We start from the raw sequence: 25,258 nt of genomic DNA on the forward strand, positions 1-25,258 counted from the left end.
CTGTAAGTCACTGATATATCCCTCTAAATGACAAGATTGCCTTAGCCGAGCCAACTCATGAAAGTACACCTCAGGATCCTTCCTATCAAACCTCTCAATAGGATGAACCGCAAACCCCTGATAGGAAGTGATTTGATCATATTGCTAGGAAAATAACCCATGGTACCACCAGTCATGGGCAGCTCCATCCAAATGTAGCACTCCAGACCTGATAGCGTCCACCTCAGACATAGGATGTGAAGCTAAATAAGTGTCGACCTTATAGATCAAAGATCGAGCTATAACCTTTCCATTGCCATTGAAGTGCTCCAATGTCATCTTACTGACAACCTCTCTAAAATCAGTCTGTCGAGGCCTCTGTCTCTTAGGTGTCGGCCTCGCCCTAGAACACTCCTTCTGAGTCAGGAACCTATCAAAATTAAAATGTTGTTTTATTGCCTATGGTAAAGCATCCCACTCCACAAAGTGTGCCACTATGTCGTCAACAAAAGGAGTGGCCTCAAGCTCAACACTAATTGCATCCACCTTGGGTTGCAAAAATGTGGGCATTTGTGGTCTATCATATATATTGGTTTGTTTGTTAGCTAACTAGCTTCAATCCTCAACTCGAACCCGGTCTCCGTCTTTGTATACGTCACCACCTCTGGATCTATCATCAACTTGATATCTATGAGAACCAACAGAAACATCTCGAGCCCTCTCACTACTCCATCCCCGAGGGAGTGTTATCCGTTGCAGAGTGTTAGAAATTGCAGCACACCCGCCATCTGGTTCTTTCCTACAACCAAATCTTGGAATTTAGCCTGAATCTCTCTATCTACCTTGGAACCTGTGCTAGCATCCCTGTAACCTGTACTAGTAGAACCACCCGGACTACCAACTCCATTGTCGTCCACTGTACCAAACTGAATCTTAGGATCACCATCTCTGGTTGTAGAATGCGACATCTATGCGTTTAGTGAATACCAAACCTCTTGTCACCATCCATAACGCTACAAACCAAATCTCCTAAATAAAGCAGTAATCAGATTGAGCCCAATTTCTGCAGGCTTGTAGGGAACCACTCTGATACCATTGTAATAACCTTTTCCTATTATAGCTTAGACAATCTCTAAATTGGTCCACTAATGAATTATTTGACATTCTATCAAACAATTGTAAGGCTTCACTATTTTCACGGTAAAAATGACATTCTAAATTTCAAACACCAAACTAGAGAATGCAATGAGGTGCTTACAATGTTCAGAACAATTTGGGTTTAAGATTCTTGTCAAAATGAATACCACCCATTAATTATTTAAGTCTTCCTTATGAGCTTGCATATACAAGTCTGAAAATAATAAATATAACTCTCCTCCACTAATTCCATTCAATTTAAACACATATAACTACAATTGAAACATTATTGCATGTACTTGATCAATTTATTTCTGCAAATACATAGAGAGTAAAGATAATTATAGATGTGAACTTGATATTGTCTTTTCAATGAACAAGGGTGACTAACTGCACAAATCGCAGGCCCTAAACAATGAGCCACCACAATCTAGGATGACACCAAATTGGGCGCTTATCAGCAAAAAAGTAAACAAGGCTTTCCTAGCTTGATCCTTCTTCTAATTGAGTGCCGGTAATCATGTCTAGTATTACTCCATGCAGGTCACACATGAGCAATGAACAGGCTCAAATTTTGCAGGTAGTTGAGCCGCCAATCTCCAGCTACTTTACATGCCTAGAGTCCCAATAAACCCCAATGCCACCAGCAATTAATTGGGGTTTGAAACTGCAGGTATATTTCACGTGGAACAAGGTGAATAGATGCCCAAATTCCCAACAACAATGATGCCAGATGCAGCTCCAGAATATCACAGTGATGATTGTCCTTGTAGGAGTATAAACGATCAATAATAGGCCCTAGAAATGCAAGATGGAATGACAGTATGAAATGCTGAACCTGAAACCCTTACAGATGAGATACTCCAAAATAAATAATGTGAAGGCAGATTTATTTGCTTGACACAGCTATGATCTAAATTTCTCAACTCCAGCCAATAACTCAAGATTCTATGAAATGAATTGCTCCAGCTTGCAAGTATTTCAGAAGTCCAATTTTGTACATAAACCCCAAGTTCAGATTGCTCTAAGACCGGTTTGATCTCCACAATTTGCAATTAAGATTGTATTTACTTCCTCAGCAATAATAAATCTTCCTAGCCGCAACAGTTACAAAGGGAAGACTATAAAATTCAAAGCAGCAAACTTAGAATTGATCTACTATACCTTAGCAGTAGATTAAATGCACTTCTCAGGAATGAACTGTTACATCCCAATTTTGGAGCCATTTGAAATGTTCATATAGCTGTTGAGGTTTCCGTGAAGTCAGTTGACAGGTAAAATGAGTTACAATCATGTGAAATGGTAAGATGGTTAATTGTTATAATTTCATATGAAGTTGTTAAGCTAGTTAACCGTTATGATGATATTTTAATGTTATATTTGGAAGTTGGTTATTCATCATGAATTCCTGGGAAGTGAAATGGCGGTTAGCCGTTATGATAGTTTATGATTAATAACTTGTTATGGTAATTGTCATTATACTGAGAAATATGATATAATTGTGGAGAAATGCAGGAGCACGTCAAGGGGTGGAAGCATTGTTAGAAAAGAATTGGGCACAGGGGCACCACCATCACCGGGCAAATTGGTATGAGCCTTGAACCATCATGGCTAAGGGTAAACGACTAGGCAAGCAAGAGTGTATGTTGGAAAATACCATGAGTTACTTGGTCAATATTTATAACAAGAGAAATATTAAACATTTAATATTGTAGGAAAGAACTATTACCTCTTTGTTGATATGAGACATTGGCAATCTTATCATTAAGAGTTTACACACACACACACACACACACACACACACACACACACACACACATATATACACACACACATGCCCCCGATAAACCCTACTGTGACAATATATATATATATATATATACACACATGCATATCCAAAGAGAATATGATGTTAGAAGTAAACCATATTTCTTTGAACTACGCACGTATATATACCTATTTATAGGTGCGATTTTAGATATAATAAATAGCATGATGAAATCATATATTTAAAATAATTAAAACTTATATATATATATATATATTTGGAGAAAAGGAACTTTTAATAATTTAAAGTTTACAATCTCTTCATGAGAGGTGACCATGTACACTTGGCGCTACCTTTCAAATTCAATAACCTTGAAACTAATGATCTTTGAAACTGTCATCTTGAGCAATGCGGGTGATTAAGGCTGTGGCTTGTTTGAGACGATGGAAGGAAAACGATATATTCTATTGAACATCTGGTATCAGACAAGATACAACCTTCATCTCACAGGAAATAAATAATTCTTCTTATTCTTGAGCTACCTGGTTCATCTTAACTCTTTTAGCCACCATTAAGAATCGAGCATCAAGCCGTGCATCTTGGAAGCATCAGTCTCCTTGGCATAATCATTACCGATCAGGTTATGTTCTAAGTCCTTTGTATTTCGATTTCACTATGGCCTGCTTTTGTTTCATATCTCTGCATCTTTTCTAATCGATCATTTAAAGGCTAGATATGCAGACAGCCTGAATTTATTGTCTATCTGCTTTCCTCTCTGTCATACAAGTACCTTCTTAAAAGAATAATGCAAATCTGATAATCGAAACAGAATACATCATTGCACACGATAGTGCTTGCGGTGCATCCGCTGATGGGTAACAATCCATGATCACTTTGAGATATCATATAAGTATGAAATAATGTTCTCCAAGGACTCACCGTGGCGGGTATAGCCAATGAAGGGGGATGGAGAGAAGAGGATCCCTGCAAGGGAAAAGTAACAACAAATCAGAATTTCCATTTATAAAAATATGTAAACTTATGATGATTTAAAAATAAATATTCAAGTCAGCTCATGATTGTCCAAGTATATACTCAGTTGTCAAGTCGAGTGGTGGAATTAAGTACCAGGATGCTTAGTGGCTGGAAAAGGTGTTCCAAGTCTATTCCGGGTAAGGAGGGCCTTTCTCGGATGAGATTATGTGAGGATATTTTAAGGGTCCACGGTTGGGAGGTTAAGCCCCTGACAATGTTTCCCCTCTCCACCAGATGCCAAGACATGCACAAGACAAAGATAAGTTATGCATTCGACATCTGTTGGTAACAGGTATTTTACTTTTATGATATTTGAAATTACAAGTTGAAGATATGTTAGATTGATTTATATAGTTGAATTAGTTATTTCCTTAAATGAAATCAGCTTTCTCGTTAATGTAAATGGTAACCGGTTAGATCAGTTGATCTTCCAATTTGACATGAATTATATTTGTATGCTTGAAATAGGCCTACTTTATGGATATTATAACCGTCCTTTTATGTGAAAAAGAAAATGATCATATCTTTTAAACTATATGTTATCGCCAATTTAGCAATAGGAAAGAAAAAGGATGATATAGTGGTATTTTATACCCTAAACGATGGTATATGTCATTATGATGCAGTGATATTTGATGCCCAAAATGGTAATTGATGTTTCGATAGTGGTATAACTATTTGTGCCCTAAGTGGTATATGTGGATTAACTTGGGTTTTGTAGATGTTGTCCTAGGCAGATTCCGGTTTTGGAATTTAGGGAATGTAAAACTCAATTTCTATATCTAGATTTATTGATGATGCTATCCATTTTTTGTTATGAAATTTCCTTTTAACTGATTGAAACAATTATTCTCATTCACATGAACATAACTGTTATAACTATCTTCCTATGAATATGAAGTAATAACTGTATTTCTTTGATATGCTAAGTTGTTAGTTAAGACCTTAAAAAAGGGGATGTAACACGAACCCTTATACTTCAGCAAGGGCACAAAAAATTATCAAACTCAGAAACCCTTCACAAGAAACAAAAGAAAATAATCAATCGGATAATTGGATGCTTTTTCTTTCACAATGAGCCCATATTTAAAATCCCACAAGGCACTTGCTTCCCAAACAAAACTCTACTTAAGAAGCTTCACCATCACAACATCATTTTTTAACATATAATAATAATAAAGTAGCCATATAATAATATAAACTCTAATAATTAATTAATAAATATAAGCTCACAAAATAAATAGCCCCCATCCATTGCAGGTGATGACCATCTGCTAGTGCCACCATCTGCAGTTCCAAATATTGCAATTGCCTGAATTGGAGTTACAAAAATAGCATGTCCACAACTAAGACCGCCAAATCATCATGTCAGCTCACGAGGGTCACTATAATGAATTGACTCAATCAAGTGCAGGAGCTTGCCAAAAATGGTGACATTACATACGTAATCAGCCCAAATAGCTTACACTACTGAATTATGAATTATTCAAGAAATTAAGCACAATACTCAAATATTCAAATGGCTGCTCTTACTAATTATGCCAATTATCAGATATCCAATAATTCTAGCAATTTAGATCTTACAAATTTATTTCCTCCAGTTATTTCAACACCTAATTTATATTTACAAATCAACTGAATGCGACTCCAAAATGCTGATGGAGCAAATTAAATACTGAAAATAACTACAGCTAAATACGAAACTGAATTTATTTGGAATTTGGAATTTTCACAAACTATTACAAATAAGAGTTGCAAGGAATGTATAAGAGCCTGATTAAATCCAAGCTCGGCTGGCAGCAATAAGAATGTTTTTATGTCACCAAGTCTGCTCTAAACTCCCAGGCAGCTGCTCAAAAAGAGCATATACAATGTGCATTGGTGGCTGTAGTTAGTACCCATTAGTGGCGTTGAATTTTTAATGGCAAAACTAGACATCCATGTCCCAGCAAATGATACGAGGAGATGCCAATTTTGGCACAAATTCCCTCAGAGAATATGAATGCCAGGAGCGGTGTTACAACAGCAGGTCATTTGGGGCAATGAGTACTTGTGTGTTGGCAGGAAAAATTGCAGCCACAGGCCTGAGTAAAAACGGCCAGTTTGCAACGCTAAACCAGAATTAGGTGGGGTTGCCAATATTGAATGCCAAGAAGAATAAATTGATGCAATTCTGCAACAAATAGACATTTCTCTAATCACAGTGAACACAATATGAGACTCTAGCAATTTTCACCAAATAAATCACCAAGATGTCTCAAATCAGATATAATCCAGTCGCAACGATGGCTTCTAAGCAACAGTGGAAAACAGTAATGGAAGACACCACAACAATATCAGAAATTCAGATACAAATTCCACTTTTTACCTCAGTAATCATATCACTTCTCAGCCACAGGAAATAAAGTAGAGAAGTCACTAAACTTCAGACACTACAACTCAGACTGAATCCATTATACTTCAGCAATGGATTGAACTCAGCAAACGCAGTCAAAAAACCCTCACCAAGAATTAATTAAAAGCAATGAACAATTGGATTTCCTATTTGGTCCATGAAGCTTATAATGCAAATTAGCTTCACCAATACACCTTTCATTAAGGTAGCTTCATCAACACAATATTCAATTAGAAGATTCCATCAAATTCTTTTAAATAAATCACTTTCTAACACATGGCTTCATGAAGACTCTTTTCACTTAAGATGCTTCTTGTTCACAATTCCATTGTATGTAATGTCCCTTGTACAATTCATCAGAATATTGAACAAAATGCTACCATCTCCTTGGTCTAGAGATTTTTATTCAATTCAAAACTGTTTTGAAATAAATATTGATATGTCAAGACTTACTAGAGTAACAAGTTGTGTATATAAATTGGAATAAATCTTTTCTTGTTAGACCCTTGTAGATATTGTAGTGATCGAGTGCTGACTTATCCAAAGAAATGATTCGATTACTATAATGCTCAAAAATATATATAACTCTCTACAATTCAGATATATTGGTATGTTGCCAAGTAAAAACGCCTTCAATGGAGAAGATTTCATGCAAATCCACCAAGTAAATCTCTCACAATGAGCAAAATTGGGTTCTTGGAGAGCAAATGCATGCATTCTTTCAAAATCGGACTTTTTGGAAGGCACAACACATTTTAAAACATGCTTTTGATCAAAATCAGACCTTTCTGGGTGCGTAGCATGTTTTCAAATATGCAACAAGTTAAAATCGGACCTTTTTGGGTTGTATACACATTTTAAAATATGGTTATAGGTAAAATCAGACCTTTTGGAGGAGGAAGCATATTTTAAAATGCAATTCTCCTTTTAGATGTTTAGACATAAAAACTTCCCTTTTCATGCCGTAGCATCAAAAAGGTCCACTTATGATGAACTTTTGATGTAATGACATCAAAAAGGTCTACCAAAGCAAACTTTAAATGCAGTGACATGTAAAAAGTCCACTTTTGATAGATTTTACATGTTATTGCATATAAAATGTATACTTATGAAGACTTTAAGTTATTTAATTCACTTAAACTATAAAAATGTTACAAAATAGGTCATAGACAAGATTTATTTATCATATTATGAAATATAATATATAAACATCATTTTAAAGTAACATTTAAATAAACATTTAATTTTTTTTAATAAAAAATTAAAATGAAACTATATAGTTATATAGTTACTTTAAGTGAAAAATTAAAAAATAACTCAACTTAAAATTATAACATAGTGCACTATAGTCACTTTAAGTTAAAAATTTAAAGTTAAAGTAACTTAAAAACATAATAAAAAGTGAATGCAAGAAAGCTTTAGATACAAGGTGCGTCACTGTTGTCTTTGCTAATGATGCTTCAATTGCAAGCTTCTTAGATGGTTAAGCTGACTTTTGTTGATTCCCAACAAGAGAACTATCAGGAATAGTTGGAAGAGGCTTCCTTGGTACATCTCCATGAGGAACAAAGAACATGCCTTGAGCAATTCGCTTTTTGAGGGCAAAAATCTCATTTGCTAACCTCTGCACCGCAAGATCCGCCTTTATACTGGAAGAAAATGAATTAGAAGAATAATAACTTTCTTCAAATCCACTTGCTACAATTTTTATCTTCCCAGCAAGAATAAGATCATCTTCAGTTTCAATCGTCAATACCTGTGCAACTGCAATAGTAGTCGGGGTTTCTCTCCTTAATAGAAAACAGACTTCAAGAATTTGAGCATTGACAAAGAAACATTTTAGATTGGTAGCTGTAGGTTGAGCAACAACTGGAATTCTTCGTGTCAATTTGTTGAAATGAGCAACAAATTTGTGCATAGGCACATGACATAACTTCTTTAGCTGAGCAAGTTGAGCCAATAATGCATGGGCATCTTCAGGAGGCTTGAAGCTTTCTTCAAACTTGGCCATGAGAGTAGCCCAATTTGTGATAGTATGTGGTGGTAAATGGTAAAACCAATCAACAACCACACCTTGTAGAGTTTCCACGAACAACCTAACAGACATGTCCTTGTATTCAATAGCATGAACACGACATGCAATGTAGAAAACAGCAATATGCTCATCAGTATGTTGCTCATCATCACCAAAACGCTTGGGAAAATTCTTTCGTGAGCCATCAGGAAGATCATGTAGAGGTGGAGCTAGATTCAACTGTACAAAAGCATTTCCCCAAGGACCTTGGGCCATTTACATGTCCTTGGTAAATGCATGAAACAATTACAATGAATAATATTACAATGAAAAAAGACATGGGTATGCTTCAAATGAAAGCATGAGGCTCTCAAATGTGCATCCTATCCTCAGCAGAGTCGCCAAAAAACTGTTGAGTGGATATTTTGCAACCGACAATTTTGGATAAAAATCCAGTTGCAAAATAGGATGACCAACCACAACGTGCGAGACAGAGTCTCTCTTAGCTTAAAGGGAAGGCTCCCCCTTCTCATCGTTCTTTGGATCAACTCAAGGTAAGCAAGAAGTCGAGAGATTTTGTAAAAAAGGTGCTACTAATATCCTTTCTTTTTAACTTTCAAGAAAGAATCCATTTACTCGTGGAGCGAGTAATGGGTAGGGTAAATCTCTAACTACACTTCTATCAAGAGCTAAAAATAGTGATACCGATAAAGCTTCACTAACTCAAAGGCGAGCTAAAAATGTACAGTTTGGCTCTAAGACCGGTCGTACTTCTATATGGAAATTTTTTTCAATTAGGGCACAAAGACTCCTTAAAGTAAGAAAAACTTAACTATTTTGCGAATTAAGAGAGAAGTATAAGTTATAGACAAAGCTTCTAGCTATATATTTCCACAACCACTCCCAGTCAAAGCTTCAGCTTTGATTGCTTCTTAAATCACTATGCTCTTTTATTAAACACACAATAATAACATGAATCAAGACAATAGGCACAAATTACAGTCAAAACTTCTAATTTTTTCTATCACAATTGCTTCTAGTCAAAGCTTCGAATCCAATTGCTTCTTTCATTCACTTTTCTCCCAACTTTATACTACAAAATCAAAGTTATGCTTGCACAAATGTGGCAGAGCTTTCTTGCATACAACAAAAGATGATTTTTACAATGAGGGGGTAATCCTTTATATAGGCATAGGAGTTGAGAAAAAGGTAGAGGAAAAAGTGGGAGCAACTCAATAAACTTTGACCAAGTTTAACTAAAAGAGAAAATATAGGGTTACATGTAACTACACATGCAACTTACATTACATGTAGTTATACATTTTCATGTAATACATCCTCTTCAATTACAAACATGAAAGAAATAGAAGAAGATGGAAGAGAGTTGAAATAATCCGAAGGACCTTGTACTTGACGATGCAATCCCGGATGATCATAGGATCGGAAGTTCCTGTACTTTGTACTGCTGCATTCACCTTGATAATCATGGTGTTGCGTCTTTTGATAACCTCTGACTTTGATGAATTGTCTATTGTCATTTGAAAACTTGATGTGATCAAACTTTTTTCGTTCAAGTTGTCGTGAATTCTCCTTTGTAGATTAGCACAAACTGGAGTCTCTGACACTTTGAAAACCTTCTTGACGATGTCCGAATGTACACTCGGAACAACTTTCCATCAGCACTTTTAACTTTTTTTTTTGACATAAAGTGCTTGGCGCATGGGAATGCGTGCAAATGGAGATTGTTGATTTTCAAAAAGTGACTTGGGCTTTCAAGATGTCATTGCACGGAAAATGGATTACATATAAATGCAACATGTAATGAGGAATGGAAAGTGAGATGGAATGCGAATGTGGGTGGAGGATAAGCTTTACATGTAAGTGCAGGTGATGGAATGAGGCGCAAAGCATGGAAAGATTCAGAAACATGTATTTGCTCACGGAGGCATGAATGCATATGGAGGAATGGAAATGGAAAATGGAAGTGAGATAATGAGTTTTATAGTAACTTTTGGTGAAAGGAGAAGTCAAAGTACATGGGAGGTGAAAATAACATTTTTTTGACTTTTCAAAATGTGACTTTTAATCAAAATCAGACCTTTTTTATGCAATTACACATAAGAAATTTTGTGTAATCGTGTCGTGCGAATGGAAGCGAAAAGTGAGATGGGTGAAAATGGAAGTGGAAAATGGGATTGCATGCAAATGGGATGAAAAACATGTAATCACATTTCGTTGAGTGAGAGATGAAGTGTTGTGACATGGAACGGAATGTGGAATATGATGATGCTTTCGCATGTAATGAAGCAAAAACAAGTTCTTGGGAAAGAACTTGTAATTTCTCCAAATGGAGAAAACTGACAAGTAAGCACAAAACACAAAACACAAAAGAAACAATGTACTTTTGAAAAATAACTCAAACATGCCAAGATGCAATGCACTTCAAAATTCAAATTTGAAATTGGGACTTGGGAAAGAACCAAAAACAAGAAAATAAATAAAAACTTCATATTTAAAGAAAAAATGCACTTTCCATGGCATAAATTTTAACAAGTGGTAATCATCAAGCAATTATGTGCTTAAAATCAGCAAGATAAGCACAGATTAAAATGCAAGAAAGAAGAAGTCCACTTACATGAAGATTAAGTGCAAAAAATGAAGGAAAAAGACGCTCCAATATTGAAAAATTCTCCAAAAATGGTAAAACTTTTTCCAACTTTGCAAATTCGAATGGGAGAGGGCAGAAAACAATTGGTTCTTGTTAGAAGATGCCAAAACGTGTCCTAAAAACACTCCAAGATCCAACATTTTGCATATTGAAACTCATGGGACATTTTTGGTGAAAAACATGTTTCACAAAGGAGCATGAGTAAACGGATTTGGTGTTTAAGCACCAAAATGTTAACTAATATGCAATGTAATCATCAAATAGGACCAAATCGATTCAACCTCATGCAAAAACGTTGATAAAAAATGGAGGTATTTGGAGTTTTCTTCAAAAATGTGCCTTAGGATTGAGCCCCAAAAACAATTTTCAGCATGTTAGATCCATTCTTGATGCAAAAAACCTCATTGCCAAGTAAAAATGCCTTCAATGGAGAAGATTTCATGCAAATCCACCAACTAAATCTCTCACAATGAGCAAAATCGGGTTCTTGGAGAGCAAATGCATGGATTCTTTCAAAATCAGAATTTTTGGAAGGCACAACACATTTTAAAACACGCTTTTGATTAAAATCGGACCTTTTTGGGTGCATAGCATGTTTTAAATGTAATGTTCCCATTATAAAATAAATAATACTTTAATCTTTGTAACGGGCCGATTGGTTTATTTTATCTCAGACCCGTTTTTATTTTTGTTTTAGTACTTTGTGTCATCGTCGGCTAACTTTGTACACCCTCGGAAAGCTTTTCCCGACGAGTATTTAAGCACAGCTTGTAGGTAGTCTGTAGGTGTGCTTTTGGATTTTATTTCTCTGTATTGCGGATTTCTGTTGGAGTTTGGGATTGTTCGCCATTTCGGAAGTGAAAGATCTTCTCTATTTGGCTTGTACGGTTTCGGTGGGATTCAACCCTCACCCTATTTCGTCGGTGTTCAACTGGTTTGTATCTGGCAAATTGGAGTGTTCTCATTATTTGCAAATACTTATCAACTGGTGAATATTCTTCATACTTGTACGGGAATTATTTGGTGTTCGAAATCTATAGTGATTACCATTGATTTAACAATATTTTGTATTTTGAGTTCCTGCAATAGTGTGTTTCCACGCTGCACCCATGCATCCCTCTGTACTATCTTCCCTCACCCTTCCATCCATCCATACGGCTTATCTAAGTCAACGTACAACTTTCTTGTGTTGTACCACACCTCGTACGGACTATATACCATAAGCCAAGTCCACCTTGCTCCACACCACCGTACGGATTGTCTTAGAAACTGTATGGCTAGTTGTTATTGAGACACCGTACGGATTACCTGACCTCCCTGTACAGCATCTTGCACATGGTGTACGGCCATCCTGCTATACGGCTTCCAGCTCTAACCGTACGCCATCCTGCATTAGTATACGGCCCTCTGTACATCCTCCACCCAACGTACAGATACTCATTTCAAACCGTATGGCCTTCTTCTGGCATCTGTACCACATTATCTGATTTCCGTTTGAATTTTTCCCTGCACCTACAGACCGTATGGCCTCATTTCAGGAACTGGTAAATCGATAAAAAGAAGCCCATAGCTGGTACGAAACATTTCAGTGGTATCAAAGCTCTTTGATCTTGCCAACCTGTGGACGGTGAATGAGAGTTTATAACTAGAAGAGGATAAGGACACATTCGATTGATCGAATGGCTGACGAATGGGAACCGACAGGCACCGAACTTGTAGCACTTTTGAGGGAACTTGCCTGGAATCAGGCACAGATCACTGATACGTAGCAACTTATGGAAGAAACTCTCAAGAAGTTGGCGGAGAACAAAATATCTAGAGAACAAAATGGTCATAGCACAATTTCAGTATCGGGTAAAGCACAACCTCAAAGAGCACACTCTTGACCTTCCATGCCGACCTTCCCACCACAGACAGAAGCACATCACAGAGAGAGATTACCAACTTTCAAAGAGATAAGAGAGGACTAGAGGAATGTGAACCTTGAAGAAGAAATTTCCTACAAAGATTACGTAGATTTGAGAATGAGATACTCGGGAGGCGAAAACAAAGTAGGATACTTTAACGATGATCTCAGGAGAAAATTGAGTAAGGTGAATCTGTCTCCATTTGACGGATCAGGTTCCATTTCAGCACAAGCAGGGGTGATGAAAGCCGGTACCTACTTCCAGCTGAATCCTATGCTAGAAGAAGAAGCTATTAAATTTGCCGCGTTGCACTTGTTGGGAGTTGTGCACGAATGGTGGCACCACGACACCATCACATTAGGACATGATCAAATAAAGACCTATGCGGAATTTATGGAGAGATTAATAGAACGATTTGATGGAAAAGATCCTGAGCTCAATTTCAAAGATCTGGCGCAACTGAGAAAAATTGGATCGATAGATTAGTTCATTGCGGAATTTTAGAGACTTTTTATGTTGGTCACATACATCTCCGAAAGAAGGCGGGTCGTGCTCTTTATGGACAGATTGGCAGAACATTTGAAGGGTTGGGTGAAGGGATTCAATCTGTCTACCTGGTCGGAAGCAATCAGTAAGGCACGAAGTATGGCATCGTCTTCGGCATCAACCTCATCCTCTCGAAGTCACATCCGAAACTGTCGACATTTTCGTGGGACAAACCTCCACCCAAGAAGCTGTCGCTGGATGAAGCCACCCAACAGGAACTTCGAAGCAAGAAGTTGTGTTTCAATTGCAAGGGGCCTTGGGAGCCTAGCTACCGATGCTTCGGGAAGGGAAGATCCATTACATCGAGGTAGTGTCTGATGATGAGGATGAACACGAACAAGAAGAAATGTTGGTGGAAGATAACCAAGCTAACAAGGACATCAACATGGCCAGTTTAAACTGTACGTAGAGGATTGGCGCCTTGGTATAGCATGGAGGATCCATTGCATTGGCCGGCAGTCCGAGGTGCACAGTTTTCCATGTACAAGGTACCCTTCAAGGACAAAGGGTTACAGTGATGTTGGATAGCGGAGCTACTTTGAATTTCATAAACTCATCCTTGGTAAAGCGAAGAAGTCTCCCTGCAGAAGCACATGTAGGTTTTTAGGTCAAGGTAGTCGGAGGGACTTTCTTGCCCTGCACGCACCTTGCTCTTTAGCTGAGCATCACAATGGCGAATCACATGGTGACGGAGGACTTTTTCATAGTGGACCTCGCTGACATGGAAGTCATTTTGGGCATACTATGGATGGAGACACTTGATGAGTACACTCAGAGTTTCAAGCGAATGGACATCACTTTTGTGGTTGACGTAAAGAAGGTTGTCCTTCGAGGAATGGCAAATGAAGGTCCGAAGGAAGTTTCCATGCATCGGATGGAGGCAATCTTGCTGCACAATGACGTTGTGTGGGCTGCGCATTGTTTTATCTTGGCTGAACCTATGAAGGGGCATCGAACACCTCCACAAGATGATGAACTTTAGGATATTTTAAGTAGGCATGAAAAAGTTTTTATGGATATTCCTCTTGGCATACCACCTCATCGAGGGTTTGAACACACAATCGTGTTGGAATTAGGGGCAAAACCAATGATAACCACACCATACCACCACCCCAAGAAATTCAAGGATGAGATCGAACAAACGATTCAAGGATTTCTTCAGAAAGGATGGATCTGCCTCAGTTCTAGCCTGTTCACGTCATCCGTGGTGTTGGTCAAAAGAAGGACGAAATGATGCGCATGTGTGTGGACTATCGCGCGTTAAACAAAGGACAATAAAGAATAGGTATCCCATCCCAAGGATAGATGAGTTGCTGGATGAACTACATGGCGCGGTCTATTTTTCAAAAATAGAGCTCCGTTCCGAATACCATCAGATCTGAATGAGGGAAGAAGATGTGGAGAAAACAGCTTTTCGTTGCCACTATGGACATTATGAGCTCCTAGTCATGCTGTTCAAATTGACCAACGCACTTGCTACATTTCAATCATCCATGAAACCCATCTTCAACAAATAGTTGCATATCTATTTGTATTGTATGATGATCTTATTTATAGCAGGACATGGGAGGAGGACCTGAAGCATCTAAATGAAGTTCTGAGTATCATGAAGGAACAGTCCCTATTCGGCAAGCAATCCAAATGTGAGTTTGGTATGATAGAGATATTGTACTTGGGGCATGTTGTCAGTAAGTACGGGGTTCAAGTGCATCAGGAGAAGATTCAGGATATCCTTGATTGGCCTCCGCCACAATCACTCACGGATTTGCGAGGATTCTTCGGACTGTGCAGTTACTACAGGAGATTTGTTAAAGGATTTTCTCATCTCAGCGCACCTTTAATGGATTTGACGAAGAAGGGGGCTTTTCAGTGGAATGAAGAGGCACAACTCACCTTTGATAAGCTAAAAGAGGCCATGAGCACTTGCCCGGTCCTTCCATTACCTGACTTCACCCAACCGTTCATTTTAGAATGCGACACGTCCGGGGAGGGCATTGGAGCTATTCTGATGCAAGATAGACATCCCATCGCCTATGAGAGCAGGAAGCTTACACCGGCAGAACGCCTGTATTTCATTTAGGGCAAAGAAATGTTGGCCATCGTACATGCACTAACCAAGTTCTGGCAGTATCTGGTAGGTGCAAGTTTGTCATCTATACGGATCACTACAATCTGAGATATTTCCTGGAGCAGCAAGACTTGGACGAATGACAACAAAAGTGGGTAAGAAAAGTTCAGTCTTTTGATTTCGACATTGAATATGTAAAAGGGAAGAACAATGTTGTTGCAGATGCCTTGTCCAGAAAACCCACCATTTGCTCACTAGACCAAATCTCAGCTGATTGGAAGGTACAACTGGTAGTAGAATATTGCAAGAATACATTTACCCGCGAGATAATGGGTGGTCACATTCACGATGATAGGCACAGAGTGGTGGATGATATCATCTACTATAAAGATCGGATATCCCTGGTGCCGAAATCCAAACTGAAGCAGAAGATCCTGAAGGAAGTGCATGACTCACCTCTGGCTGGACAGCTCGGCTTCCTTAAAACTTACAGAAGTATTCAGGAGAGATTTTCATGGAAGGGACTGAAAGGGGACGTGTTGCAGCATGTAAGAGAATGTACGGTTTGCCAACATAACAAGTCTGAACACACTCTTCCTACCGAGCTATTATAGCCTTTGCCAATTCTCGAACATAAGTGGGAAAGTATATCAATGGACTTCATAACAGGTCTTCCCAAGGTGAATGGAAAGGACTGTATCTTCGTGATGGTTGACAGATTGACAAAGTATGCACACTTCTTCGCCATCCCCTTGGACCTTTAGGCTGCACAAGTTGCCAATCTATTTTTCAGAGAAGTCTTTCACTTGCACAGGTTACCCTGAAACATCGTTAGTGATCGAGATGGACAATTCGTCAGTATTTTCTGTACGGAATTATTTCGGATGGTAGGGACAAAATTATCACCGAGCACGAGTTACCACCCGTAGACAGATGGCCAAACTGAGATTGTGAACAAATTGCTCGAAGGCTACCTTCGGAACTACGTCTCGGCACAAGAACGAGTGTGGGTAAAATGGATTCATTTTGGGGAGTACTGCTACAATACCATGTATCACATGTCTATCGGGATGGCGCCATTCAAAGCTCTGTATGGGCACGAACCCCTCTCCTTCATCGACACAGTTCTGGGTGATAGTCGCGCTCCAAGGGTGAAGGATTGGCTTCAGGAGGGACAGGACATATTGAGGAGCTTGAAAGAGAACTTGCAGCAGACACAAAATTGATAGAAGGTGTACAGCAGACACCGGATAGAGAGGAGTTTTGAAGTGGGGGATCTGGTCTATCTCCAGCTTCACCCATACCGACAGTCTTCATTAAAGGGAACAGGAAAGGAGAAATTGAAGCCACGCTTTTATGGTTGCTATTGCATGATCCGTCGCATTGGTGAGGTAGCATACGAACTGGAACATCCGAAGGGTAGCGGCATTCATAATGTCTTCCATATTTCTTGTTTGTAGAAGGCTATAGGGGAAAATGTCACGGTCACTACTGACCTTCCGCCACTCAATGAGGAAGGGAAGCTCATTCTGGAACCAGCAGAGATTCTCGAAGTGCATAAAAAGCCCTACAAAACTGCACTGTGAGGGAATACTTGGTAGGTTGGAAACACCTACTATTGGACAACGCAATGTGGGAAGGCAAGCACATCCTCCAGCACCCCGCATTGCACTTGCTTGAGGACAAGCAAATTTTGGGACGGGAGGACTGTAATGTTCTCGTTATAAAATAAATAGTACTTTAATCTTTGTAACGGGCCGATTGATTTATTTTATCTCGGACCCATTTTTATTTTTGTTTTAGTAGTTTGTGTTGCCATCGGCTAACTTCGTACACCCTCGGAAAGCTTTTCCCGACGGGTTTTTAAGCATGGCTTGTAGGTAGTCTATAGGTATGCTTTTGGATTTTATTTCTTTGTATTGCGGATTCTTGTTGGAGTTCAGGATTGTTCACCATTTTGGAAGTGAAAGATCTTCCCTATTTGGCTTGCATGGTTTTAGTGGGATTCAACGCTCATCCTATTCCATCGGTGTTCAACTGGTCTGTATCCGGCAAATTGGAGTGCTCTCATTATTTGCAAATACTTATCAATTGGTGAATATTCTTCATACTTGTACGGGAATTATTTGGTGTTTGAAATCTACAGTGATTACCATTGATTTAACAATATTCTATATTTTGAGTTCGTGCAACAGTGTGTTTCCGTGCTGCACCCATGCATCCCTCTGTACTGTCTTCCCTCACCCTTCCATCCATCCATACGGCTTATCTAAGTCACCGTACAACTTTCCTGTGCTGTACCACACCCTGTACAGACTGTACACCGTATGCCAAGTCCATCACCTTGCTCCACGCCATTGTATGGATTGTCTTAGACACCGTATGACTAGTTGCTAGTATCACTGTACGGATTACTTGACCTCCCGTACGACATCTTGCACATGGTGTATGACCATCCTACTGTACGGCCTCCAACTCTAATCGTACGCCATCCTGCATTACTGTATGGCCCTCTGTGCATCCTCCACCTACCGTATAGACACTCATTCCAGACCGTACAACCTTCTTCTAACATCCGTACCACATTATTTGGTTTCTGTTTGAATTTTGTCCTGCACCTATAGATCGTATGACCTCATTTTCGGAATTGGTACATTGATTAAAGAAAAGCCCATAGCTGGTATAGAACATTACATTAAAATATGCAACAAGTTAAAATTGGACCTTTTTTGGTTGTATACACATTTTAAAATATGGTTATAGGTAAAATCAGACCTTTTGGAGGAGGAAGCATATTTTAAAATGCAATTCTTCTTTTAGATATTTAGACATAAAAACTTCACTTTTCATGCCATAGCATCAAAAAGGTCCATTAAAGCAAACTTTATATGCAGTGACATGTAAAAAGTCCACTTTTGATAGATTGTACATGTTATTGCATATAAAATGTCCACTTATGAACCCTTTAAGTCATTTGATTCACTTAAAATTATAAAGATGTTACAAAATAGGTCATAAACAATATTTATTTATCATATTATTAAATATAATATATAAGCATCATTTTAAACTAACATTTAAATAAACATTTAATTTTTTTAAACCAAAAATTAAAATGAAACTATATAGTTATATAGTTATTTTAAGTGAAAAATTAAAAAGTAACTCAACTTAAAATTATAACATAAAGTGCACTATAGTCACTTTAAGTTAAAAATTTAAAGTAAAAGTAACTTAAAAACATAGCAAAAAGTGAATATAAATTATATTTTTCAAAAAGTGAAAGGCAAATTGAAAATATAACATCATATTTTTAATTCGTGCTATTGCACCCGAAAGGTCCACTTTTGAAGCACTAAAATGGACATATCTCTTGATTGACAAGTCCAATTGACCTCTAGGTTAGACCGAATTGAAGAGAAAAATGAAAGGCATGACATAGGCAAAACCAAAGGATTAAAAACAAGCAAACACAAATTCAAAAACAAAGAACGAATGATAAAGGCTTCAAAAATCAAGCAAAGGCTTGACATAAAGCAAAACGAAAAAGACTTGACAAAGGCCTTCAATAAAAAGATTCATTATATCAATTGGTACCGATTAGTTGATCAATACTAGCCAAGTAAATAATGAACTAAGAGAAATGTGAAACTAATTTGAAAAAGTTTCGTACTGTTACCTACATTTTGTGGTGACAAAATGCAGGACAACACTTCCATATTACTACGTATATGATATTATTTTATATCAATTACTCTATATGCGAGAAATATCCGTGATCTCATCCTCTTATCTAAGGTTTTATATAATTTGACTTGTACATATCAGGTATAGCATATCATTGTATTTGTCAAAGTAATATATATACATTCTTATACGTTTATATATCATTTCATATGTAGCTTGTTGATAAATGAAGATATGTAACATAATGTTATACATTAATACAGTATCCTTATATTAGATTAATGGTAATATTCGTTTTGTTACTACCATTTATTATATTAGTTACATATCATATTCTTACTTTAATTATTATTGTTATTACTATTTACGTTGTAATGTTGTTACATTATTAAATTACCTATTTAGTTAATTTATTTATTCATTTTTATAATATTTACTATTTAAGTCTTATAATAATAATTATTAAATCCTATTCTGAAGGTGGATATTACAGAGATAGACACTAGTGACTATAGTCTCCAGATTGGGTGATAATCTCTGCATGTTTGTGATGTTGAATTGAGAATTGGTAATTAAAGAGGAGCCATCAGTATCACTGTGCTGAATGGGATAATATTTGTGATGTAAATGTTTTCTTGCTCTCAATTTTTACTACCACCTGTATGTAGTAATTACATCAATTTAAACAGGTTGGAAATTAATTCTTGCCTCTGTTTTCTGAACTAAGTTTCCCTTTGAATAAGAATGCAATGTCTGGGAATTTCTCTATTATTTATTGATTTTTTATTCAATTGTGTTGAATGCGCATCTGCTGTATATTTCAATGCATAAATCACTGTAAATGTGAGCAAGCATACAGATCAACTCAATGAAATTTAGAAAGCCCACCAACCGTTTGACAGAATAAGCTTGAGCCTAAATACACAATTTCAGTGAACATTTGAAATGGGATTTTTACAGAGTGGAAATGTGGGTGTAGTGTATCCTAATGGATAAGGACGTATACAATTTCTGGGTGAATTTAATGGAATAGATTCCCTTGGTTATTGTATCAAAATCTGGTGTACACCTCATAAGGTCTTTTTCATTGGTAAACAGAAGCCTTCTAAGCTGCCACACAATCCACAAATTCAGACCTGCAAACACGACAACCCGGTTTAGGCAAAAGGCCTGGGAATGCAATGGTTCAACGAGGTTTTGAACCTTGATGGCAATCTCACTAACAAAGTGTTTCAATAACTGCTTTAAATGGGTCACCCACCTCATAAGGATAATTTTAGTTCACCTATTAAAAACGTATTTAAATAGGAATATCTTATTCATGAGTCTGTCATGAGGAAGAGATTCATGCAACCCATAGACAACATGTGTATAAGAAATGAGTATTTTCTCAAAAGATGTTGGCAATTATTGATATTTCAAATAGTGCACGATTCACTGTGTCTTGGAAAATAGATTAATTTTTTTAATGTGTTAATTTGAAATCCAGAAAAATGAGGAAAGTCATAAGAGATACCAAAAAGGTAATTGTTATGAAGAGGAGTAAAAAGAAAATACTAGATTTTTTGAAAAAATTTTAGCAATCAATCAAGGAAAACAGTTCAGAATCCTACATTATTGATCCTATGCTATTGAGGTATTAAAAGAAACTATTTATTTGCATTTCAGAAATTGAGAAAAGTCAAGTTAGGAAAAAGGGTATGTATGTTGGAAAAGATTAAAAAGAAACTATCAGATATTTCCAAAATTTATCAAAAACCCAGCAAGGAAAGAAGTGTGGAGTCCTAGACACATCTTTCTTATGTCACATCTAACTTTCAGTGTAGAAATGTAAATGTAAAATTGTTAAGGTTGCCTTATTGCTTCTTTGGCCTATGAGTAGCCGTGCATGTTGTCAATATTCTATCATAAATTTTATAAAAATTCCATGCACCTGGCATAAGCCAAAGAAGATATTTAATTCACTTTTAATGCAGATTAGTGAAAAGCTCTGAATTGTAACAAGTCTTCCCATAATCTTGTCGGTGCTTAATGTCAAACTACAAAGCAATAAGAATCAAACTATTCAAGATCTGAGTTCATCATTTTTGAATAAATAGAATAATGGTATTTTTAATGAGCATTGAATTGTTTTGTCTGTATGAAATTAGATTCTGACTGGTAGAACTCACATTTGCTTTTTACATTAACTGTGATTTTCTTACAGGGCATGTTTTTAATCTATACAACTATCCTAGTCTTGCTGGCCTGTCTTATGAGAAAGTAAGACGTGCGTTTCCAGAGGTATTAATGGTTTTATGATGATATAGAATGACAAATAAAAGAGTACATTATATGATTACTACTTCATGATGGATGGATGTAAGAAACATGGTGTCATATTTCATTTTAATGCATTATGAATGCAGGCTGTTGTATGTGGACTTTACCGAGGCAAAATGTATTTTCACCCGAGTGATAGTCTTCTTCTTGAAGAAACAGATAAGGTATGAAATGCCAAGAGCTGGTTGCATTATCCTCTTTTGGTAATTTTGGTGCTTTGGCTATGCTTTTTCTTTATCTTATGAGCCAACTTAATCTATATGAGTATTAAAATGTTTGTAAAGCCTTCAGAGAAAAGTCACTGAAAAGAGCTATTTAAGAACATTAATAAAACCCTTAAGTATTTGTACCTAGAGAACAAAAGACAATTGCAATCCGACTGCAAAAACTTCATTGAAATAGAATAAATGGCACATGCATAGATATATATATATATATATATATATTTGGATAGACAGAATTATAGTAGCAGAAATCGTTTTCAATTCAGGATTAATCAATACTCAGTCGGTTGCTTATTTCTTTCCAATTCATAACTTTTAGTAGTAAAATCATTCAGGCCAGCTTTTGTGAAAATTCTTGATTCCTTCTATTTTTTTCCTGAATTTTTTTTCCAATTCATAATAATCGATGATATATATCTCAAGAGAGGGGCATATCTATGAAGAGGCATGTCCCTGCGTGGACATAGTCCATGTAGTGACATGACTCTTCAAAGGCATGCCTGATCACAATGTAATACCAATAATTATCATGCTTAATCGATACTCATATCAATTCACATTTTGATACTAATAATCAGTTCATATTAATACAAGTCTAATAAATATGGCATCAATAATATAGTGTGCTATCTTTGATAGCACAAAATATTATATGATAATAAAGCTATATTATCATCAGCAATTATATTGATGCTCATTATCAATTTTTGCATTATTATCAACAATGTAATTGTATTAACAGCATAATTTATAGCAATGATATTAACAACATGCTTAATATAAATGATATTAACAGCATGATTAATATTATAAGTATGATGAATAATAGTTATCTCAATTACAATTATGTGTGTCTGTGTGTGTATATATATATACACATGATTGTGATCATACTATTTAATCATGTATAATAATCAATAATCACAATAGAATACATAAGAAGGATAGAGATCAAATGCTCAAGGTCTATAGGCCACTTATGCATTTGATTTCATCAATAGGAATAATCCAATCGAAGCTACAATTCATTAACCAGCATAGCACTTAGCGTATGCCAAATCCCCATGGGCTAAAGTGTCATTAGCAAGGATGGTGTGGGCCAAATGTTAGTGCCATCAATTTAAAATGGGACCTTAACTTTGGATTCAATATTACCAACTCAATATTTCATGCCTATTTTGGAGTTCAAAGAACAAACTAATGGTATCGTGGTTGTTCCTATGACATGCTACCCATTTGGTATGTATCTGACATCAACTTCTCCGCAGTAGGTGCAAGTTTGTAACACTTCCTAGCTAAGATGTGCATGCCAAGATCATGTAATACCTAGAATCTATGTAGAGGACTAGTGCTTGAAGGAGAATATTCTGGTTTTGGGGATATGCAAAGATGGAGAACAAAGTTTCTAAAACACACTACTGACAGTCTATGAATTTAAGTCTCGGAGATGCAAACCTCTGAGCACAAGATTGGACACGATCCCAGTCTTCATGAGTGAACTTGTATCAGAGTTCACTTGTTGTATTAATGACAGTTTGGAATAAGTTTTGTGAAGAATCCTCTTGTATGATGGATACAAGCATATCGATTAGAAGGACGGGTGTTAAGTTGAAGATTAGAGAGTGGAAGTCAAACAAAGATATCAATCTTGTTCTCACAAGTTGGATAGTGACATCAGGGTGTACAAAAAATTGATGATTGTTTGAGAAGTCTCGTGGCATCATTGAGAGAATACTTGAATGCCTAACAATGCCATTGGACAAAGGTATCTGTGCATGTGATTGCTGCTGCTAGAAGTCGCAAAATCCATTTTCATAGGCAATGAATCCTATAGTTGGGTCGAGTGCACTCCATTTGTTGTCAGATAGGCAAAGAACGACTTCACCACAACCATTTCTAGGCATCTAATATTGCAAGGAAACACCATTATTCGAAACTCTCATTAGTAGAGGAAGGTACTTCGAGTTGTAATACTTCAACGATATTAGTGTTTTGGTTATTTTATTGATAATTGGTGATCATTAAGCAATTCGCTATTAATCTTAAGACTAAAGTTTTTTGTGTGCATGACTTTTGCTGATTGGAAGAATTTAGAATATAAACGTGTTAGTAATATCTAGGAAGCAAACTGTTTTCATTCTGATCATATTGTTAAGTGTATGAATTCGGTCAGTTCGAGTCAAAAACATTATTTTCCTATTGTAAGCATCAAAGTAATCATATGCATACATCATTAGCAAATTGGACTGACAACTATCAAGGGTGAGCTTGGGGCAGCAATTGTGCTAGGAATAGTTTAGTCATTTTAAAATTACCCTTGCAAATCTTGCATTTGAATACTATAATATCTTAGGAGTTGGATTGACAACATATTTGGCCTAGAGGTCAAGTTTTTTTTTTGTTGGATTATTAGACCATGGACCATGTTTTGACCCTCAAGGTTTTTATTGAGGAAGCCCATAGTCACTCGAAGGTTTATTGCTGCATTGTGGATTTCTACAGTACTTTTGATTCTATTCTTAGGATGGCTTTCTTCTAGAGACTTCGTGAGATTGGTATTTCTAAGAAACTCTTGATTTCCATGATGAGATTCTATAAGATGGCGGTTTGTTGAATTAAGACCCCTCATGGAGTGCTAGATTTTATTTAGAGCACCATTGGGTTGAAGCAGGGGTTTCCTACCTTTTTTGGGCTTTACATTAATGAGCTTGGGGCATTTCTTCAAGCACATTCACTTCTAAGTGATGTTTATTTCTTGCACTAGGTGTTAATCTATATCATGCTCTTTGCTGATAATGTGGTCATCTTGGCCTCATCTCTAGAGGGTTTATAGAGACTTCTTGATGGGCTCACTTCTTTCTACATCTTAGGAAAACAGATAGTCAACTCGAGCAAGACCAAGGTGATGGTCTTGAATGGCCTAGAGACCTCCACTTTTTTTAAAAGAGTGCAAAGTTTGAGATCTCTTCTTTGTGCACCTATTTAGGGGTCATATTCTTTGGCCCTTGCTTCAGTATGAGACTAGAACTTTATCCTTGCATCAACAAAGGTTATGGCTCTTTGACCCGTGTGGGTAAGATGTGTCCGTGAAGACAACCTGAGAGTCTAGGGCCTTCCTGCCACCACAATAGATCCTTTCCTAGGTGGATAGTAATTTCTTAGAAATCAGTTGGCTATCTCAAATAGCACACTTGAAAGATGCTCCTTCGGCCTGGACGACACCTTTTACCTTCGGTTTCTCTCTCTATGAGACAAGTTACGTGTCATGTCCCCATATTTATAAGATTTAGTTAAAACTTAATTAATAATAGAATTCATTATTATACATCTATATATATATATATATAATAAGAAGATTAGTAACATATAATATAGATTGATCAATATAATCATATCATCTATATTATATGATTATAAAGTAATTAATACAATTTTAAAAGGTAATGTGAATAAATAATTTAAATGAACTATATAATTCAATATAATATATCAATAAATAAATTATAAA

The 25,258-nt window shown here is 36.7% G+C and overlaps 1 protein-coding gene across 6 annotated transcripts in view; it reads left to right on the forward strand.

Moving 5' to 3' along the window:
• LOC149573126 (putative ion channel POLLUX-like 2) overlaps positions 1–25,258 on the forward strand; it is a 412,830-nt gene that overhangs the window by 234,265 nt on the left and 153,307 nt on the right. For all 6 annotated transcript variants that reach the window (XR_016360040.1, XR_016360041.1, XR_016360038.1 and 3 more), the window contains 2 exons: positions 21,411–21,487; positions 21,613–21,690. Coding sequence is in view for 2 of the 6 variants with exons in the window: in XM_089814304.1 (XP_089670430.1) it covers positions 21,411–21,487; positions 21,613–21,690 (155 nt within the window). In the remaining 4 variants the exon portion in view is untranslated. The remainder of the gene's footprint in view (positions 1–21,410; positions 21,488–21,612; positions 21,691–25,258) is intronic.

The sequence above is a fragment of the Cupressus sempervirens genome, chromosome 2 (genome assembly GCF_028749045.1).
Source record: "Cupressus sempervirens isolate cs-2001-9-10 chromosome 2, ASM2874904v1, whole genome shotgun sequence".
Lineage (NCBI taxonomy): Eukaryota > Viridiplantae > Streptophyta > Pinopsida > Cupressales > Cupressaceae > Cupressus > Cupressus sempervirens.